The 20,494-nt window shown below is 42.1% G+C and overlaps 1 protein-coding gene across 12 annotated transcripts in view; it reads left to right on the top strand.

Annotated features, from left to right (window-relative positions):
- MAST4 (microtubule associated serine/threonine kinase family member 4) overlaps nt 1-20,494 on the top strand; it is a 620,856-nt gene that overhangs the window by 572,624 nt on the left and 27,738 nt on the right. For all 12 annotated transcript variants that reach the window (XM_061393377.1, XM_061393375.1, XM_061393374.1 and 9 more), the window contains 9 exons: nt 2,383-2,591; nt 4,334-4,472; nt 5,762-5,894; nt 6,860-7,025; nt 8,877-8,978; nt 16,692-16,814; nt 17,019-17,131; nt 19,121-19,248; nt 19,895-20,130. In XM_061393377.1, the coding sequence (XP_061249361.1) occupies nt 2,383-2,591; nt 4,334-4,472; nt 5,762-5,894; nt 6,860-7,025; nt 8,877-8,978; nt 16,692-16,814; nt 17,019-17,131; nt 19,121-19,248; nt 19,895-20,130 (1,349 nt within the window). The remainder of the gene's footprint in view (nt 1-2,382; nt 2,592-4,333; nt 4,473-5,761; nt 5,895-6,859; nt 7,026-8,876; nt 8,979-16,691; nt 16,815-17,018; nt 17,132-19,120; nt 19,249-19,894; nt 20,131-20,494) is intronic.

Raw genomic sequence — 20,494 nt, 5'->3', positions numbered from 1 at the left:
CTTCCCAACCCAGGGATCAAACCCAAGTCTCCCACATTGCAGGCAGATTCTTTACCAGCTGAGCCACGAGGGAAGCCCAATACAATGTAAATGCTTTGTAAATTGTTGTCAGTGTGGCAAATTCAAGTTTTGCTTTATCGAGTTCTGGAATTTTTTTTTAATGTTTTCAGTCCTCAGTTGGTTGAATCTAAGGATACACAGAAGACAGGGACATGTAGGGCTGACTGTATTATGTTGTTTGCTTCCCATCTTTAGCTTCTTTACAGGTGAAGCAAAAACTGAAATCAATCTGTGTCTAGATTTGTATTATTTTCTTAACATTTAGAATCTTTTCACTTTACTGAATCGATGGGAATTTAGTTACTCACATTTATCAGTACTTTCCCAAGTATTCCATTCAGTTTTCTTATAAACAAGGATGTTTTCTTTTTTCACACTCACTTTCCATCAGTTTAAATATTTGTTTAAATTAGTCAGTTATGGTATCAAGCCTAGTGAGGAGAACAGGTGTAGGAATAAACCCAGCTGGTGGAAGCCCAAGTGTCTGGGCATCCTGAAGAGGACACCAAGCCCACATGGAAAGCAGGGAGCACCCAGCTGGCCAGCCCCTATGCCAGGTTATTGTACAGTGGAAATAGGAACACCAGGTTATTCCTCCAGTTGGCTGTGTGGAGTGTGGTTCAGACAGCTTGTGTGATTTTGTGAGTCAAGGGAAAATATGGATATAATGAGAAGACAAAGACAAAGATGTACACATTTGATAGAAAGACGAATTCCTAGTTGAGTGCTTAAGAGGAAGATGTGAACCTTGGTTAAATTGAGATTGAATATACTTAAGATTTACATCAGTGGATCACTCTGACATTTTGGTGCAGCAGGCATATAGGGTGTCCTGGTCCCCTTTGTGTTCATTTTTCCAGGGACAATGAAAATCACCAGTGGGAAATGAATCTCAGCTAACCCTTTGTTTGGGAAGCATCCTACTGGGTAGAGTTTACTGTGACTGGTAGCTCTTTAGGTAAATTATTCCTTAGTTTATCACTGCGTTTGTTTCAGGACAGCCTCATATAACCTATTATACACTTCTGATGATGATGGCTCTTTAGGTACATTATTAAGTATTTGCACATTGCCTCACCTGAGTTCAGACCTGTTCTCCCTCAATAATGGGATAAATGAGTAACTTGTGAGAAAAGGAGCCTGTCCAAGACAGTTTCCTTATTGCTCATTATTTCCAGCTGGGGTTTGAAAGATCTTCCTCCTGATTACTTCTTTTCTGTACATCATTTGAAGCTCCAAGGAGTCCATTGTCTTTTCCCGGACAGAACTGGTGGTGAGGCTTCTGGCAGAAATTCAATGCAACCTGCTCATTTTAGGGTAAAGTTGCTGGGCACCTCACCTGTGGGTCAGATGCACCAGAAATGCCATATACTCTGGACCCCTTTTCAGTTGAGAAATGCATTTCCTGTTGAAACAGGCATAGGTGTAACTCATGCTGAGCTCTGTAGTGAAGGAATATGCTTCTCTTTGTAGCAGGGTGGGCGGCCCCCTATGACCTATTACACACTTCATATTTATCTAGAAATTTATGTGTGTATGCTAAGTCACTTCAGTCATGTCGAATTCTTTGCAGCCCTATGGACTGTAGCCCTCCAGGCTCCTCTGTCCATGGGATTCTCCAGGCAAGAATACTGCAGTGGGTTGCCATGCCCTTCCCAAGGGATCTTCCCAGCCCAAAGATCGAACCGGCATCTCTTCTGTCTCCTGCATTGGCAAGCGGGTTCTTTACCATTAGCACCACCTAAGAAGCCCTGTAAAAGCTAATGTGAAGTAAATTACTCTCAAGTTGGAAGTCAGCTACATTAAGAAGCAATAATCTATGGTCTCTTTTTGTAGATCTCATGTGTATCATATAGAAAATTATTGCTTTAGTCAGTTGTGAAAAAATGCCTAATAGATATCTAATGCTAGAAAGGCTTTAGCTCAGAATATGTATGTACTTTTTTCGTTGTTTTCCTGTTCTAACTTATATTTTGGATTTCGTTCTATTTATGAAAAAACTGAAAACAACAGCTAGCTATTGGAAAATAGCTCACTCTGGAGACTGTCCATATCCTTCAGCAGTGAAATGAATTTGATGTCTTATGTGTGACCTGTAACCTTTATTGAAAGGATAAAAAAAAAAAATCAATCTAGCCAAAGGACTTTGACCTGAAATTGAATGTTGTTAGTTGCCAGCATAGCTAATGTGGGCTGAATCCCAGCTGTCATGTGAACTTAAAAAAAAAAAAAAAGTGGGTGATCACATCCACCTACATGGCTTACTGTACCCAGAAACCTCTCCTCTTCCTTTGAACCCCAACTCCTTGTGCTCCTTTTCAGGGCAGTCTATTTCGTTCGGCATAAGGAATCCCGGCAGAGGTTTGCCATGAAGAAGATTAACAAACAGAACCTCATCCTCCGAAACCAGATCCAGCAGGCCTTTGTGGAACGGGATATCCTGACTTTTGCAGAAAACCCTTTTGTCGTCAGCATGTACTGCTCCTTTGAGACCAGGCGCCACTTGTGCATGGTCATGGAGTATGTGGAAGGTGAGTCAGCTCTGACACCGCGACCATGGCGCTGATGCCCAAGGCCACTGTCTTTGTGTGGCTGATGTTTTCGGTCCCTGTGCTTCACAATGGTTGTATCCGCAGAGGAACCGAGGCTGGGCACTGAGATGGCTGTATTCCCAGTCATTACCTTCTGATAATTGCCTGTCAAGTGCCAGCTCTATTATAACAAAAGGAAAATTAGTGCCATTTGAAAAACAGGTTGTTTTCCTTTTTAAACCGCCACCTTTCATCCTGAGTACCTCCTCTCAATTGGTCATTAAAGTTAGAATATAGGTGATGGGATTTTTCCTACTTATTTTTATCATGTATCATAAAATCATTCATTACAGTGGATCTTCTTAAGGAATGTATTAAAATATGTCCTTTTCAGTCTATGGTATGAAATTAAAAGTGAGTTAGAAGAAAGATACATTCAAGAAAATCTAACTTCTAAAAAAAGTACAAATCAACTTATTTTCAAAAGCGAAATATGCTCACAGACATAGGAAACAAATTTCTGGTTTTCAAAGCGGAAAGGGGAGGGGGAATAAATTAGGACTATGGGGTTAACAGATATACACCACTATATATAAAATAGATAACAAGGATTTAGTGTATAGCACATGGAACTGTATTCAATATCTTTTAATAACCTATCAATGGAAAGAATCAGAAGCTGGACACCTGAAACTAACAACATTATAAATCAACTACAGTTTAATTTTAAAAAGCTTGTTTTTCTTTTGGAAGCTCATGGTCTGTCTTTTAAATACTCCAAGTAATGTTATTTCCATCAATTTTACATGAAATGTTTAGTGTTTCAGTAGCCATGACTTATTAACATGAATAAAACTGTAAAATGAATAGGTAAGCAAGGGCAAAACAGTTTTCAAAGCATCTGATTTAAGCCCTTGTAATTATTTGAACAGAATCCCAAAACTTTACAATTTGAAGAAACATTAAGTAGCATTTTCGTTTTGCAGGTGAATGAACTGAAACCCAAGTTTCACTAGATATTTAGTAGTAGATACAAGACAAAAACATAACTTGCATGATTTCTACCCAGTGTTCTTTTCACCACACCAGTACTTTAACTTTTGCTGTGGTTATTTTAACAACAATCATTAATGTTTATCACATGTTTAATATGTGTTGCAGCATCCTGAATTCTTTACCTAGATTACTTCATTTAATCCTCACAATAAAAGGGATGACGTTATTCATATCCTGACATAACAGACAAAAGGACCAAGACCAGTTTGCCCAAGATATCCCCACCTGTAAGAATCAAAGCTGGAATTTGAACTCAGGCAGCCTGATTCCAGAATCCATGTTTTTAAATGGTTTATTATATATTTTTAAAATCATTTATTTATTTTAATTGGAGGCTAATTACTTTACAATATTATAGTGGTTTTTGCCGTACATTGACATGCATCAGCCATGGGTTTTATTATATTTTAAATTGTCACACTGTCCCTAAAACACATCACTAGTTCTTCAACTTTTTGTTTCACTTCAGGTCAAATCTGCTCCCTCATGAGCAGTGCTTCTTAAATAGAAGTCTGTATTTTCTTCACAGCACATCTTAAGTAGAAACATAATTACCTAACACAGTCTCCACTTATGAGCATGATGGACTTGGTGGCCATTCTGTTTTGAAATTCTGCAGTCTAAACTGGTGGTCTTTAATCCCAGCTGATACAGTACTTGCTAAGTCTTTTTCTTGTGTTTTATAGGGGGTGACTGTGCCACGTTAATGAAGAACATGGGTCCTCTCCCCGTAGATATGGCCAGGATGTACTTTGCTGAGACGGTCCTGGCCTTGGAATATCTACATAATTATGGAATTGTACATAGGGATTTGAAACCAGACAAGTATGTACACTGATGCAATATGTCTATTTTTCACATAATACAAATTTTTGTCTTTAAAAAATTTTAGCGCTGCTTTGCACATTTTAAAATTCTCCCATAATGTTCCCCAAAGTTATTTTTAGCAGCATTTATAATTTTTGTATATTCTTTTTAAAGGCTATGATGTTTATAATGATAGCTTATAGGAAACAAACAGAAGAGTGTAAAGCCAGGGCTAATTTATATTTTTACATTTTTTATTATGTAAATAATAGGTACATAGAATGCCATGAGTTGTTTTCTGGATAGTTTCTGCATTTAGAATCATATTTAGATAATTCTTTTCTCCTCCAAGATGATATCCTTGTAGAATCTATTCTGTTTTATTCATAATTTATTATTTATTATTTAATTTTTAATCTATGTGGAGTTCATTTTGAGATACAGATTTGAGATACAGATACACTGTTTTCCCACCAAAGTCTAGGTATTCTTGACACCATTTATTAAATGTTTCATGCTTTCTCCACTAATTTGAGATACCTCTAGAAGTATTTTTTCAGGGTGCTGAAAACTTTATGATAAAATTAACTCATGCTCATTCCAGAAGATTTGGGAAGTACAAAAAAAACAATTCATTCACAAAATTACCAAACACAACTATTAGAATTTCAGCATATATCCTTCTGCTAGCTTTATTTTTTTAGACTCCTCCTTTAATTTTTTAAATTATTACAATTTTCTATGCTACTTAAAATGAAAACAAATTCATAAAGCTTTCAAATGTGCATTCTTTGCATGTGTAAGAGATGTAGGTCATGTCCTTAGTGAGTAGAAACTTGTTTGAGCCAGAAGTTAAAATCTGAAACAATACTACATTTTTCTTCCAAGTTCTCTATCTCATTTGACTCACAGATTGGTAGCTTATCTTAGTCGCTGACGTGTAACATAGGATTATCGGTAGCCCTTTCTCAGCTATTTTTGTATTCTGAAAATACAAAGATGTCAGAGTTCCATACTTGAATTTTTCTGAGTTGCAAGTTGTAAGTGATGCTGTATGCAGATGCTCCAAGGAAGACGCGCGGGTCCCGACCTCCAGCCCTCCAGTGTGGATTACACTCAGCTGCCAGATACATAGTAATATATTTAACATCTTTGTGTGACTTCATCTCTTTGCAGGCTGGATTTTATAATGAGATTGATACCTATATACTACATAGTCTTAAAAACTGTCAGTGGAAGGGAGAAAAGTAAAAACCAAAAACTGAGCTTCAAAGGAGTATTGTCATGTATGTTCTTCTGCTTCACAGTTTGCTGGTCACCTCTATGGGGCACATAAAGCTGACCGATTTTGGATTATCCAAGGTGGGACTCATGAGCATGACTACCAATCTTTATGAGGGTCATATTGAGAAGGATGCCCGAGAGTTCCTGGACAAGCAGGTAAGGTTGCACGCTGCTCAGTTCTAGTAAGTGTTAGACCTGTGGTCGGGTCTGACTTTGCAACCCCGTGGACTATAGCCCACCAGGCTTCTCTGTCCATGGAATTTTCCAGGCAGGAATACTGGAGTGGGTTATCATTTCTAATACAAAGTACAGGATTGCCAATGAGATTCAGAACCAAAACTTGACTCGGCTGTCTTCATATTAGCGCGGGGGCTTTAGATGTCTTGATAAGCCTCACATTTAATAAAGTGCAAATTGCTCCCATTTTTCTCCCAGGACCTCTTTGAACTATAGGTCCCTCCACATTCCTCCCCTAGCATTATGCTCTATTAGTAAGACGAATGATGTAATTGCTCACAAGTGAGAGTGTGAGAGAGACAAATGGAAAACTGTTTTTGTAAGGAATTCGGGAGTCTCAGTAGAGTCCTCATGAAACTCATGATGCGTCATACAATCACGGGTGCTAAGCTCCGAGCCATGGACCATTTCTCTTTAAGCACGCCTCATTACCATGTGCCCACAATCTGTTCACTGTACAGTTACTTAAGGTGAACATGTCTCAACCATCAGGCTTTTATGAAGTAACCAGGATGTGAATATATTTCAGTTGTATAAATACTAAAACTCTCTGAGAGTGACAGATGAAAAAAAATGCAATATTATTTTAAATTTCAGGGATTACAAATGTTTTTGCAAAGTAAGTAAAGCTATTCAAATTTGAAATTAGATGTTACACACAGTTTTCTGTTAAAGCAGCATTTTAAGCTTTGCTTTTGTTTGGCATTTAAGTAATTCACTGCCTTTTGTATGATAGACAATGATTTAGAATCACTGGTCTTAAGTTCTTTGTCCATGTGGTCGAGCAGGTGCACTCTAGGCAAAATAATTGATATTGAGCCATCTTGCTCATTTTAATTTGTGTCTAATATTCCAATTATTCTAATATTGCAATCATCTTTCAGGTCTGTGGCACACCTGAATACATTGCACCAGAAGTGATTCTGAGGCAGGGCTACGGGAAGCCAGTGGACTGGTGGGCCATGGGGATTATCCTCTATGAATTTCTGGTTGGATGCGTGCCATTCTTTGGGGACACTCCAGAAGAGCTATTTGGACAAGTCATCAGTGGTAAATATTGTCAGGAGTTATCCCTAGGCTCCCGTTGGGAAGCAGCTTTTTAATATAATTCTGGGGAGTATTACTGTTTTCACTACTAAAATGTTAACCTTTATCAAATGGTTTAGCCAACAAATTAAAAGAACTCACTCATCATAGCATAAAACTGACTTTCACAATCTCAGCGGAGCCATTTGTGTTGGAAATTGATCTGAACAAGTTTTGTTAACGCGGAATTTAGTACTAGCAATGTAACTGATTTTTATGGCGTGCTTTATCTGCAAAAGAAATTGGTGTGGGATTTGCAAATGATTTCACTGCTGTCCAGTCTTCCTTTCCATAATAGAAAAGTTGCACCAGGGAAGAAAAGGTTAATGTGGGTAACATTTGCATAAATGTGGAAAATGGCTATTGGCACAGTGAAGAAATTAGCAAAAATGTAATAAACCCTAAAACAAATGTCTACCAAATAATAAATAATGAGAATGGGGAGGAAGCAAATTTAATCCACAGATTGTTAATGATTTCATTGGTGGTTGTTATGGTGTAATGTTATTTCTTAACAGCTGTTCATCTTTCATTTAAATTCAATAACCTTTAGATCTTAACCTGAAAGCTGACCCTAACTATTGTTATGTGGCTTGTGGCAAAACTAAATGATAATTAAGTAGGCCTATTACTACCCTACCTGCTGTTTTTATAAATTTTCCTGAAGCAGAGATCAGAAAGGCCTCTCTTCCTCTGAGTTTGTTAGTCATCACTCACATCTTCACCCACTCTTGTCCCTTCTGGACTGTACTTAGAAGCCCCAACGGTGGAAATAGGGGGATAATTCCTTTCGGTATAAGGAGCCTTTTAATCACAGCATTATTTTCTGTCACTGACTTTGCAAGCCAGGCATCTTTGTAAACTTGAACAAAGTAGATTTGTGAGTTGCCTGCGGTGTATAACCCTTTTATACAATATCTGGGCTCTTTATGGATTTATAACTAGACTGTCTTCTGATATACCAAGGCCCGAGTGGCAAGAGGAATCAACTGTTTAATTAACACAAGCAGCAAATGCTGGCTTTGTTTTCTCAATGCCTTGCGGCTCAGATGCATATTCATGTTTTATTTTCCAAATCAGATTTAAACTGCAGCAGAGGAAGCTAGAGGCAGGCACACACAGAAATAACTCATGTTTTTATTGCATTTCCATGCACACAAGCATGCACACCTATCTTCAGGCCAACTCCTTGAGAATGTAGAACCTATTCTAATATTTATGGCAGATTTTAAATACTTCCATTACTATGATTTCTTTCGGTTCTTCTTCTTCTTCTTCTTCTTCAGTCTTTAGCATTTTAACCTTTCCTTTGTCTCTGGAAATAGTTATTTCACAAAATTATTTTTTACTCCTCAGAGCAGAAGAACTCTAGAGCTCTGGCCAGATTCTCTACTATCTTAAGTATGATAGTAGAAGAGAAAATTTGACTCCCCATGATCATCCCTGGGTGGGTGATTGCCTTAAACACAGGAGTTTAGAGTTTCCAGTATATTGAGGCCTCTTAATATCGAGAGGACTAATTTGCAGTGTCAGTTCTACCAAAGAAAAATGAATCAAAAGGGTAAATGAGAGACACTCATTTGAAATGTTCTCACGCTGCCTTCTTGAAAGCGGTACTATACGTATCTTATGCAACAGTGCTTCTCAGACTTGACTGATCCTAGGAATCGACTGAAGGAATCAGCTGTGGATTCTGATTCAGCTGGTGGAGTGGGACTTGAAGTTCTGCATTTCTGACTCCTGGATGTTATCCGTACTGTTGGGACGTGGACCATTTGAGCAATACAGTCCATCAACTACTTTTCTTCCTTCTAGATGAGATCAACTGGCCTGAAAAGGATGAGGCTCCACCCCCTGATGCCCAGGATCTGATTACCTTGCTCCTCAGGCAGAATCCCCTGGAGAGACTGGGAACAGGTTAGAGCACATATGTTTTAATTTTGCTAATACGCAGGAAATAATGTCAGTGTGGAGCAATCAGAGGTTTGTATTTTTGTTTTTTTTTTTGCATGGGGAACATCTGTTGATTGATGCAGAATATGACTACAATACACTATAATAATATTTAAATTTTTTTTTCTGATTCAGAGCAGCATGTATGCTATGAGGGTTGGTGGCTGTTGTTGTTGTTCTTTTTTGGAAAGCAGAAATTTTTCTTACTTTGTTTCAGTCAGTAAAATTTCTCTGGAAGAAAACTTCAAGGGCAAAGGGCATATGTAACTCTTCTGTCTTGAAAAGCATGAATCTTAAAAATTTGAAACAGAAGGTTAGGAATATGGAGAGTTTTTTTTTCCCCTAGAAGGATTTGACCCAGCAGTTACTATCTACAAGTTTTGAAACAGGTTATCAGTACTTGAACTAATTACTAGAAACGAGTGCCTTGGGTTGAGCCATGCTATCCTATCATGGTGATGAGCACCATGGCCCAAGAAAGAGGATTAAAAAACATTAACTTTCAAGATAAAGGAGGTAGTAGATTTATTTCTTGCTGATTATTTTTTCTGACTGTACTACTACCAGTTTTTTGTTTTTTTCCAAACTCCTATTCCTTTTCTTCCTTATATTCTTAATAGACAGAGATTGCAAGACAGTCCTAGCCAACTCCAGTATGTGAATGTACCTGGATGAGTCTACATATTAAATACACATGATGCACACACACCCACACACACATACAGCACACATCGCACATACACACTGTATTGATAACAATTTTCATCAATGACAATTATTGACTTGCTGGGTTGTTTATTCTGAGCTGTTTCATCCTACCCCATTTTACTAGAAAGATAAGAAGATGCTGATGAGATCATTCTCTCACCCAGTTTTTTCTAGACAGAAATCATTTGCAAAAACACCAAATATATATATCTTATATTGTGCTCCCCACTTTTGCTCAGAGCTTCCTCAGTTGGAGAGCTCTTTTCTTGCTTAAGTATGGAATGCTGTGCTACCCAGAGTTTCTGATGATTCATTAAAACCCATGGACCCAATCTTTATTTTGTAAATAAAGTTTTGTTGAATCACAGCAGTACTGTTCACTTGCACATTACCTATGGCTGTCTTCATGCTGCTTGGCTGAGTTGAGTAGTCATGACCAACTCCATGGCCCACAAGGCCTAAAACATCTACTGTCTGGCTCTTGGCAGAAAAACCTTGAAGACCCTGCCTTAGAGAATTTAAGAAGCTTTCAATGGAGCTTTTTTTTTTTTTTTTGGCCACACTACAAGGCTTGTGGAATCTCAGTCCCCCCACCAGGGATTGAACCCAGGTTAATGACAGCAAAAGCCAATGTCCTAACCACTGTACCACCAGGGAATTCCCAAGAAATTTTAAAATCAGAACTCAACTAGGAAAACTAATTTGAGTTGAGTTTTGTACTAGAGTGCCTGCCTGCATGCTAAGTAACGTCAGTCGTGCCCGACTTTGTGACCATATGGACTGTAACCTGCCGGGCTCCTCTGTCCATGGGATTCTCCAGGCAAGAAGACTGGAGTGGGTTGCCATGCCCTCCTCCAGGGGAGCTTCCCTACCCAGGGATCGAACTGCGTCTCTTCCATCTCCTGCATTGGCAGGCAGATTCTTTACCACTGGTGCCACCTGGGAAGGCTTTGTGCTAGAGTACCATGTGCTTTTTGCTTTCTTCCATGGGTAAGCGGGCCTTTCACTAGGAAAGGTGATATAAGGGAAGGTAAAGGCATAAACTCGGTCGTCAGCTTGCCTGGGTTTAAATCTGAAGTGTGTGATCACGAGCAGGTTGCTTCCCATTCTGTGCCTCACTCCCTCATCTATAAAGTGGAGCTGATGGAAGGTCTACATCCCAGGATTACCGTGAGGATAAAAGATCATCAACACTGTCTGTTGGGACCAGATGTGACGCCGCTGCCGCTGTTGTCATTCTGTATTTTTCCTGCCTGTATAATCCCGTGCTTTCCCCTTCGGCGTATGAGACTCAGGGATGGTGAGGGTGCCCCCACCTTTGAGCTGATGAACTCTTTGAACAGAATTCTTTATCTTTCTTTATCACCCTATTTGGATTTCCTTTTGTCTGAAGTGACTAGCAAACTGGTTATTTCCCTCTGTCTGTGATATACAGTTGGATTTGCTTTATGGTTCAAGAGATAAGCATAGCTATCCAAGAATGGGAGTCAAGGCTCTGTGTGGTGCAGAGATTTGAGCGGTGGTTTTACCCACTTGAGTCAAATGTGAGAAGCAGAGGCATTTTAAGATTGCCCTGCAACAATACAAATATCTGTTTGTGTAGTCTAATCAACTGTCCCAGAGAAGTATTGTTCTAAGGTAGAGCTAACAAGGTATAGGAATCATATCAGCACTCCCACTAAAGAGTTCTCTTCAGTGTCCGTGCGTCACTTTGGAGAGTTTTCCTATTTACTCTGCCCATTTCCCTCTCCTCGGAATGTGTGGACTCTTGATTGGCCTTCACTTAGCAAGACAGGGCTATGGATGCTGGTCAGAACATCCACGTCTGTACGTTATTTGCTGCAAGTTATCTTTGCACATTTTCTCCTTGACTGCTGCTTTCAGTCTTTTCAGGGTTTGACAGATTGAGAAACAAATCTTCTAGCAGAAACTTGAAAGAGACTTTAAAGGACCCTGCCCAAGCTCTTAGAGTTGTCAAGGAGAGCTTGCCAAACAGGCAGGTCCAATGTGACGGGTCCCAGTAGGGCCCAGAGAGCGAGTCTGAGAATCCTGCAAGTCTGCCATGCTGCTTCCAATGACAGTGGTGTGGATTTGATACATATTAAGAGGGCAAAATAATGCACCATGAAAATGTGTGAATGCACATTTGCCTGGGAGACTAGAGAGGCTGAGAAAAGGAGTGTGAAGAACATAATGGATGTTTAAGAAAATTTTGTGAAAGGAGAGAAATGCTCAAGGGAGAACACTAGTGCCAAACCCTAACTTGCAATTTGGGACCTTGTTGTACTTGAACTTGACTTTTGAACTTGTAGAATATCGAGAGCAGCTGGGCTCATTGGACTTGAGACCTGCTCAGATGTGGCTGACTCCCACCCGTAAGCCAGCTGGGAGGTCGTAAGTCATTTCTTCATTGCCTGGAGTCTCAGTTTCCTAATCTCTGGAAATAAGCATGTTACACACCTCATGGGATTATTGTAGGATTGAGTGTGGGCGTGTTGGAGGAGATGTGTGGTTCCATTAATCTGGTGCATAACAGGAGCTCAAGAAATGGTCCCTTTACCTTTCTGGTGAATTGTTATGGTGAGAGTGACATTTGCATGAGTTCCTGTGTCTGATGATTTGTGTTTGGCTCATAAAGCCACCATCTGTACTATTCCAAGAGGTTGCTGTTCAGTCGCCCAGTCATCTCTGTCTCTCTGTGATCCCATGGACTGTAGTATGCCAGGCCTCCCTGTCCCTCACCATCTCCTGGAGTCTGCCCAAGTTCATGTTCATTGTATCGGTGATTCCATCCAGCCATCTCATCCTCTGATGCCCTCTTTTCCCTCTACCCTCAATCTTTCCTGGCATCAGGGACTTTTCCAATGAATCATCTTTTCACATCAGATGACCAAAATACTGGAGCTTCAGCATCAGTCCCTCCAGTGACTATTCAGGGTTGATCTCCCTTAAGATTGACTGGTTTGATCTCCTTGCTGTCCAAGGGACTTTCAGGAGTCTTCTCCAGCACCACAGTTTGAAGGCATCAATTCTTTGGCATTCCGCCTTCTTTATGGTCCAGCTCTCACAACTGTACGTGACCACTGAGAAGACTACACAGACCTTCGTCGGCAGAGTAATGTCTCTGCTTTTCAACACACTCTAGGTTTGAGGTTGTGCTGTGTGCTTAGTCGCTCAGTTGTGTCCAACTCTGCGACCCCATGGACTGTAGCCTGCCAGGCTCCTCTGTCCATGGGATTCTCCAGGCAAGAATACTGGAGTGGGTTGCCATGTCCTCTTCCAGGGGATCTTCCCAGCCCAGGGATCGAACTCAGGTCTCCCACATTGCAGGCGGATTCTTTGTCTGAGCCACCAGGGAAGCCCAAGAACACTGGAGTAGGTAGTCCATCCCTTCTCTAGGGATGACTTCACGACTTCCCGACTCAGGAATTGAACTGGGGTCTCCTGCATTGCAGGTGGATTCTTTACCAGCTGAGCTACCCGGGAAGCCCCAGGTTTGAGGTTGTTAGCCCAGGGTTAATTTTTCTCTGGTATGTCCTTTTGATTCTTTTGTTCCCCCTCTCTCCAGAAGTGCATGAAAAACAGGGCTCAGTGATAAGCAGCTGCTTCTCAGTGGGGCACAGAGGCCAATGGGTGAGACCTGGGCACTGGGTCAGCAGTGGGCTGGGCTCCCTGGGGAGGGCCCATTTGTCATTCTCCAGAGAAAGCAAGTGAAGGCTCTCATCAATATGTGTCCCAAGGTGTGAGTCAGGGAGCAAACGCTCTGGATATGGTCAGGAAGTGTCTTTTGAGCCTTTGGGTCCAGAAAACTATGCTTTTCTGGGTAAAGTTGAGTGACCTGGATGTTCCAGGGCTGTCATCTGATGAGGCCCCAAGAGTGGCAGCTGAAGTCATAGTCATTGCTGTACAGTGCTTGGTAGGCCGCTTGGTCGGTCACTAGTTAGGGCCTGACTCTTTGGACCTCAGTGTCACTGGCACAGTGAAGGAATTGAACTGATGCATATTTAAGCCCTTTGATCATCTCCAAGCAAAGATCACTAGAAGAAAATGTCCCTGGCAGATGTGTTTGGGGATGTTTGTTGGGGTAGAAGAGAACCAGGCTGCACGGAGGGCTGGAGTTAGACTAGGCAGAGATGCTGGGGAGCTGGGTGTGTGGCTCCCTTCCCCGATATCCACATGGTAAATCCATTTGGAAGTTGATGCGAGAGAGAGGGCAGGGTAGGATCTCAACTCAACCAGGCCTCCCCTTGCATGGCATGTGGTGCTGTGGCCCTGAGGATGGACTGGTGGTCTTTAGACAGACCTCAGCTCAGCCCCTCTAACCCTTACTCACCGGATGATCTTGACCCATATAGTTTATTGCGTATTTGTTTTTCACATCCAAAAAATGGAGTTGACAATGCCTACTATGAGGCATTACTTTCAGTGGTTTAATTAAAAGAAGCAAGTTGCCTCTTGTCTCTAGTGCAGTACTTGTCAAAGTTGGCCCTCAAATCCCAGCTGCTGATGCTGTTGCTGTTGGGCTCAACAGCAGACTTGAGTATCATGTTGTAAACATGGGAAAAGCCTACTGAATTCTAGAAAAAGATTCTAATGAAATACTTTGTAAAGAACCCATTCTCCCTTTTGGGGGATGATTTTTTTCACTTGGCGTTTTTCTCTTCGTTCCATCGTTATCAAAACATTGGTTTCCCTTGGCTGGTTTGGAGCCCTAGCCAACCTGTTCCTTGTGCTCAAGGGAGGCCCAGTGAGGACAGAACGATGACTTTGAACTTTACAGATGCCTCCCCTGCCCCAAGACTTTTCATTCAGCTTGCGTTTCTCATCCTGTTCCTTTTGTACCCCACTGAGGACAGGATGAGAAGCATGAGTAACAACTCCATTAAAGAGGCATTTGCAACCCATGTTGAGGGGCATCTCCTGGTTGGGAGACGGATTAGATCCTGGTACTAGTCTTGTGAGAAGTATCTCTTCCTGAAATTGTTTCAGGATTGAATTTTACTTACCTCCCCCGTCAACAGTGTGCATGTTGGTGGTGGGATGGGGTGTGATTCTCATGGTGAGATTTTTATAACATGTGTACCTTCTCTTTACATGTGAGAGTGAAAGTCGCTCAGTCGTGTCTGACTCTGTAACCCCGTGGACTATACAGTCCATGGAATTCTCTAGGCCAGAATACTGGAGTGGGTAGCCTTAGCCTTCTCCAGGGGACCTTCCCAACCCAAGGATCGAATCCAGGTCTCCCACACTGCAGGCAGATTCTTTACCAGCTGAACCACAAAGGAAGCCCAAGAATACTGAAGTGGATAGCCTGTCTCTTCTCCAGAGGATCTTCCCAACACAGGAATCGAACCGGGGTCTCCTGCATTGCAGGCGAATTCTTTACCAACTGAGCTATCAGGGAAGAAAGTATGCTATACAGTCCATGGAACTCTCCAGGCCAGAATACTAGAATGGGTAGCCTTTCCCTTCTCCAGGGGATCTTCCCAACCCAGAGATTAAACCCAGGTCTCCCACATTACAGGTGGATTCTTTACCAGCTGAGCCACCAGGGAAGTCCCTTTACATGGGGGACAGTGTAATACTTTGATGGGGTCTGCCCTTCAAAATCTCTCTTTAAAATCATAAACTGAATTACAAATATTAATTCAATTCACAAAATTGTCCTATCAGGCTCATTTGGTAAAAAGAAACTTAAAACTTAGGAATTGGGATTGCTTTTCATCACACGTATTATAAATCTATCAAACAAGTTTGCCAGTTTCTTATTTAAGAATCTGTAGGCCATAGAATCTAATTCCTACCAATGTTAATGAACAATCCAATGAAATTGAATGATAACCATTATATATTATCATCTTTATTAAAATCTTACCTTCATACATATGCCTATGGCTGATTCATCTTGATATATGGCAGAAACCAACACAATATTGTAAAACAGTTACCCTCCAATTAAAAATAAAATTTTTGAACTTATTTGGAGTTCCAGTAGTTAGAATCTGCCTGCCAATGCAGGGAACACGGGTTTGATTCCTGGTCTGGGAATATGTCACATGCCTGGGTCAGGGACTGAACCTGCGTGTCCTAGAGGCCACAGGCCACAACTAGAGAGCGACCCCACTCTCTGCACTAGAGAAGCCTGTGTGCAGCGACAAAGACCCAGCGTGGCCTGCTGCTGCTAAGTCGCTTCAGTCGTGTCCGACTCTGTGCGACCCCATAGATGGCAGCCCACCAGGCTCCCCCATCCCTGGGATTCTCCAGGCAAGAACACTGGGGTGGGTTGCCATTTCCTTCTCCAATGCATGAAAGTGAAAAGTGAAAGTGAAAGTGAAAGTGAAGTCGTGTTCAACTCTTAGCGACCCCATGGACTGCAGCCTACCAGGCTCCTCCGTCCATGGGATTTTCCAGGCAAGAGTACTGGAGTGGGTTGCCGTTGCCTTCTCCGCAACATAGCCTAGATATATATAATTTTTAAATATATATAATTTTTAAAAAAGAGAAAAGAGAAATCGATTGTGGTAGGTATTCCCCCCCCCAAAAAAAAACACTTACCTCCAGAGGAATTAATGCCATTACCACGTTTTATACCTTCTTAGAATTTTAGGGGGGTGGTAAGCAGCAAGTCTGCTTTGGGCCAGTGTGTGTCCATGTCCCCAGGTTCAGCATAATGGGATTTTAAGTGGCCGTGTCATTAACCTTTGAAAAATGGAGGAAGTCATGGAAAAATTAACAAAGAAAAACTGTGCCATAGCAACTGCTGTTAGCAAAATCAAATCCCCTGCTGATAAATTATGGGAAAATTTTTGGAGCTTTGGGTTGTAGCATGAAAAAGATTTCCCTGATTTCTTTAATTCTCTCTTGATAATTTTTTTTTTTCTGTTGTTCTTAAAAACTGATGCTTACCTTTGTTGGGAGGATAACTGAACACTTTTCCCTCTGTTCTCTCCCTCCACTCCCTACCCTAAGGTGGTGCATATGAAGTCAAACAGCATCGATTCTTCCGTTGCTTAGACTGGAACAGTTTGCTGAGACAGAAGGCAGAATTCATTCCCCAACTGGAATCTGAAGACGACACAAGTTATTTTGATAGTATGTGCATTATCTGACATAAAACATTATTTGGCCTTTTCTTTGTGGAAAATCAGCTCTGTTTTTGATAGGTACCTTTCAGTCCTGAACCCATGAGTTCTGAAACATAATGTTGCCTTGATAGAGAAACTCACAATTAAAATAGCTAAGTTAAAAGCTGAAATTCTGAGTAATTGAAACTGCTTTCCAAACCTTTTCCTGCAGCTCGGTCAGAGAAGTACCATCATATGGAGACTGAGGAAGAAGATGACACGAATGATGAAGACTTTAATGTGGAAATAAGGCAGTTTTCCTCATGTTCACATAGGTTTTCTAAGGTAAGTGAAATATGGCATAAGAGGGTCTCTCTTAGAGAATTTCCTACTGGTCAGATTTGTTGTTGTTGTTTAATTGCTAAATTGTGTCGAACTCTTTGTGACCTCGTAAACTGTAGCCCGCCAGGCTCCTCTGTCCATGGAATTTCCCAGGCAAGAATACTGGAGTGGGTTGCTATTTCCTCCTCCAGGGGATCTTCCCGACCCAGGAATCGAACCCACGTCTCCTGCCCTGGCAGGAGGATTCTTTACCATTGAGCCACCAGGGAAGCCTGCAGGTCAGATAGTTGGTACCTTAAATACCTTTACAAGATTGTGAAAACCACCTGTGCTGTTGCGGAGCTTGGAGTCTCTTTTAGGGGGAGAAAAGAGTGACCCCATCATTTTGATAAACCAGCATTCCTACCCCCATGCAGTGGTATATTTCTCTGTTTCCAGCTCCACAGATTTATACCCTTTTTCTTGGAGGCAGAGACTTGAGCTCACGGTTTTTCTTTGGGGAGTATCTGATACCATCTCCGTACTGACCCTGGTCTACCTCTTGCTGGGCCATGGAGGCATCTCCCACTGCTTTTATAAGAAGAACTTTAAGCTCATTGTGTGCAGAGCCCTCTTCTAGTATCCCACGGATACAACACAAAGGAGAAGGCTTAGTGCTCAATATAAGCCCAGACTCTTGGAGACAGTTGATTGTGAAATGAGACAATCTCTTAATCAATGATAGAAAGGGTAAGATATATTAAAGGGGCAGTAGGCCAGCCAAGCTAGAATTTTAGAAATAGATAAAAATCAATGTTGGAGAAAGGTGCTTTTTGACTGGTAGTGGGAAGATTTAAAAGACAAACAAACCAAAGACGCACCTGATAGTCCTGAGATAAGCAGGGCCCTAGGAAAACAGAAATGAATCTACAGGGCACCCTAACTTCATTTTGCTGTTTTCACTCAAGATATGTTTTCTGTTGCCATGGGATTTTGCATCATTATTGTGCAGCTTTTCTATAGCAGTGAGTGATTTGAGGGTGTTCCGTAGCTTTTTCTAAGTGACTACCCAGAGTGCTCTGCAGATTGGCCGACACTGCCCTCCCCGGGTACAGGAATGACACAGAGAGGTAGGGATTTCCCTGGAGGGGAGGCCCAGGTCTAGAGCAGAGCCAGGAAAGAAGCTGATGACAGTTCAGGCTCTCTTGGTGCCTGTTCTCTGGCCCGTCAAAGCCATCCCCTACGCTGCTCCCTCTCTGCTGTCTCCTGCTCTTTCGCTACCTTCCTCCTAATCCCAGGAGACTATAGGAGCTATAAGGGCCATCCCCATGAGAACAGCAGTTGGCTGGCTTGGGTGTAGCGAGTGCTTCCTGGGTTGGACTCTCAGCTCTCTGTTTCTGCTTCCATGTTGCTGGTGATACAGCAGAGACCTCAGTTTGCTTAAGCTATGATCCCCTTCAGAAATCCCAGTATCAATACATGAGGCTGCCTGTTGGTATATGTGATTTATAAGCCAAACAAATACCTCACCAAGTACACACTGCATCTCCCCCCAATGGGTCTTGAAACAGGTAATTTATTTTTCTCTTCCCTCTCAATTCCAATTCATTTTTCTACTTCCTGCACCTGACTGGGGGCCATTCAATCTTTTTCTCTGTGATTTTCTTTTTCTGATTGACTTCATGGCTAAATGTAATCTAATGCGTGCATTGATCCCAGGCCTGGAAACCCCAACGCATCTATGGATTTTGTTTGCAGATACAAAGTCTATAGTGAGATATGGTGAGAATGTGATGAATTCATAGCTCCCCACTCCAAAAGGAAATAAAATTGTACAATTGGCCACTCACCTCAGGACTCAAGTAAATAGCATTGGAAAGTACCTTCTGAATACATGGCCCCAATTCAAACCTTAGTCAAACTCTCAGGTTGTTCTCCCAGGACTTTTTTTTTTTTTCTTCTGACAATCCCTTTCAAGAAGATATTAATAAGTACTGATTCTTCGCCTTGCAGGTCTTCAGCAGTATGGATCGAGGTACTCAGAATTCAGGAGAAGAGAAGGAAGACCCTGGGGACAAAACTAAAAGCACAACTTTGCCATCCACGGAAACACTAAGCTGGAGTTCAGAGTATTCTGAAATGTATGTGAAATGCTTGTTAAGAAGCATTGTAAACAGTAGCTACCAGGGCAGTGGTTCTTAAACACGAGCATGCATCCAAATCTCCTGGAGGGCCAGTGGAAGCAAAGTGCTGACCCAGGAGGTCTGAGATGAGGGCTGAGAATGCATATTTCTCTTTTCCTTTTTTAAAAAATACAATTGTATATCCTTTTACATTTTTTTCATGTATTTGTTTTTAACTGAGCTGGGTCTTTGTTGCTGCACGGGCTTCCTCTAGCTGCCCTGAGAGGGGGCTGCTCTCTGGTTGCAGTGCACGGGCTCACTAGTTGTGACGTGTGGGCTCTGCGTGTGCTCAGTACTTGTGGTGCATGGGCTTAGTTGCTCCACAGCATATCAGATCTTCCCAGGGATCAGACCCATTTCCCCTGCATTGGCAGGTGGATTCTTACCACTGGACCGCAAGGGAAGCCCCAAGAGTGTGCACTTCTGACCGGTTCCTGGGGATACCTCTGGTCTGGCACAGTTTAGAAGTCACTGCCCTCAACATGTGTTGGTTAGGCTATCTCAGTTCCATTTTTACCTGTTTTATTCTTTTTTCCTAAAATTCACCTTGCACACAATTTCCTAGTGTCTATAGCTATATGACTTTGTTTTGTGTTTAATTAAGGCAACAGTTATCCACATCCAACTCTTCAGACACTGAAAGCAACAGACATAGACTCGGTGCTGGGCTGCTTCCCAAGCTGGCTGTTTCAGCAGAGGCAGAACACGACGGGGCCGCTCCCCGCCCCAGAGAGCTGCACGAGGAGCCGGAAAAGCCAGCCCTGCCTGCTGCAGAGAGTGCTCAGGAGGAGCCTGAGGTCACTACCCCGGCCAGCACCATCAGCAGCTCCACTCTGTCAGGTAAGGCCGTGGGCTGGCCCCTGCCATCCCAGCATCGCCCGCCAAGCTGACAAGTGACTGCGGTGCTCGGAGTCCCAGGCCTGGCTTCGGACAGGCAGTGATGGTGGGTGTTTTGTGTTGCTAGACTCTCTTACAGCCCCACTCCTTAGGGTTGGGCGGTGGACTCCTCAGAGCTGAGATCAGACATCTCAGCCCTCTCCTTAGTGCATGGCTGTACGGCCAGTCTTTCTTGCTTCACCTGAAGCCTTCACGTCCTCTGATGGGTTTCAGCGGCGCCCTTGGATGGTCTTCAGAAGTAGAAGTAGGGGAGCTTGTTCTTCATTGTGGAGGCAAAGGCACAGCACGGGTCTTGTGGAGCTGCATC

This window comes from Bos javanicus, chromosome 20, assembly GCF_032452875.1.
Source record: "Bos javanicus breed banteng chromosome 20, ARS-OSU_banteng_1.0, whole genome shotgun sequence".
NCBI classification, from domain to species: domain Eukaryota; kingdom Metazoa; phylum Chordata; class Mammalia; order Artiodactyla; family Bovidae; genus Bos; species Bos javanicus.
Note: the sequence above shows the minus strand (reverse complement) of the source record. Positions and strands in the feature narration are given on the sequence as shown.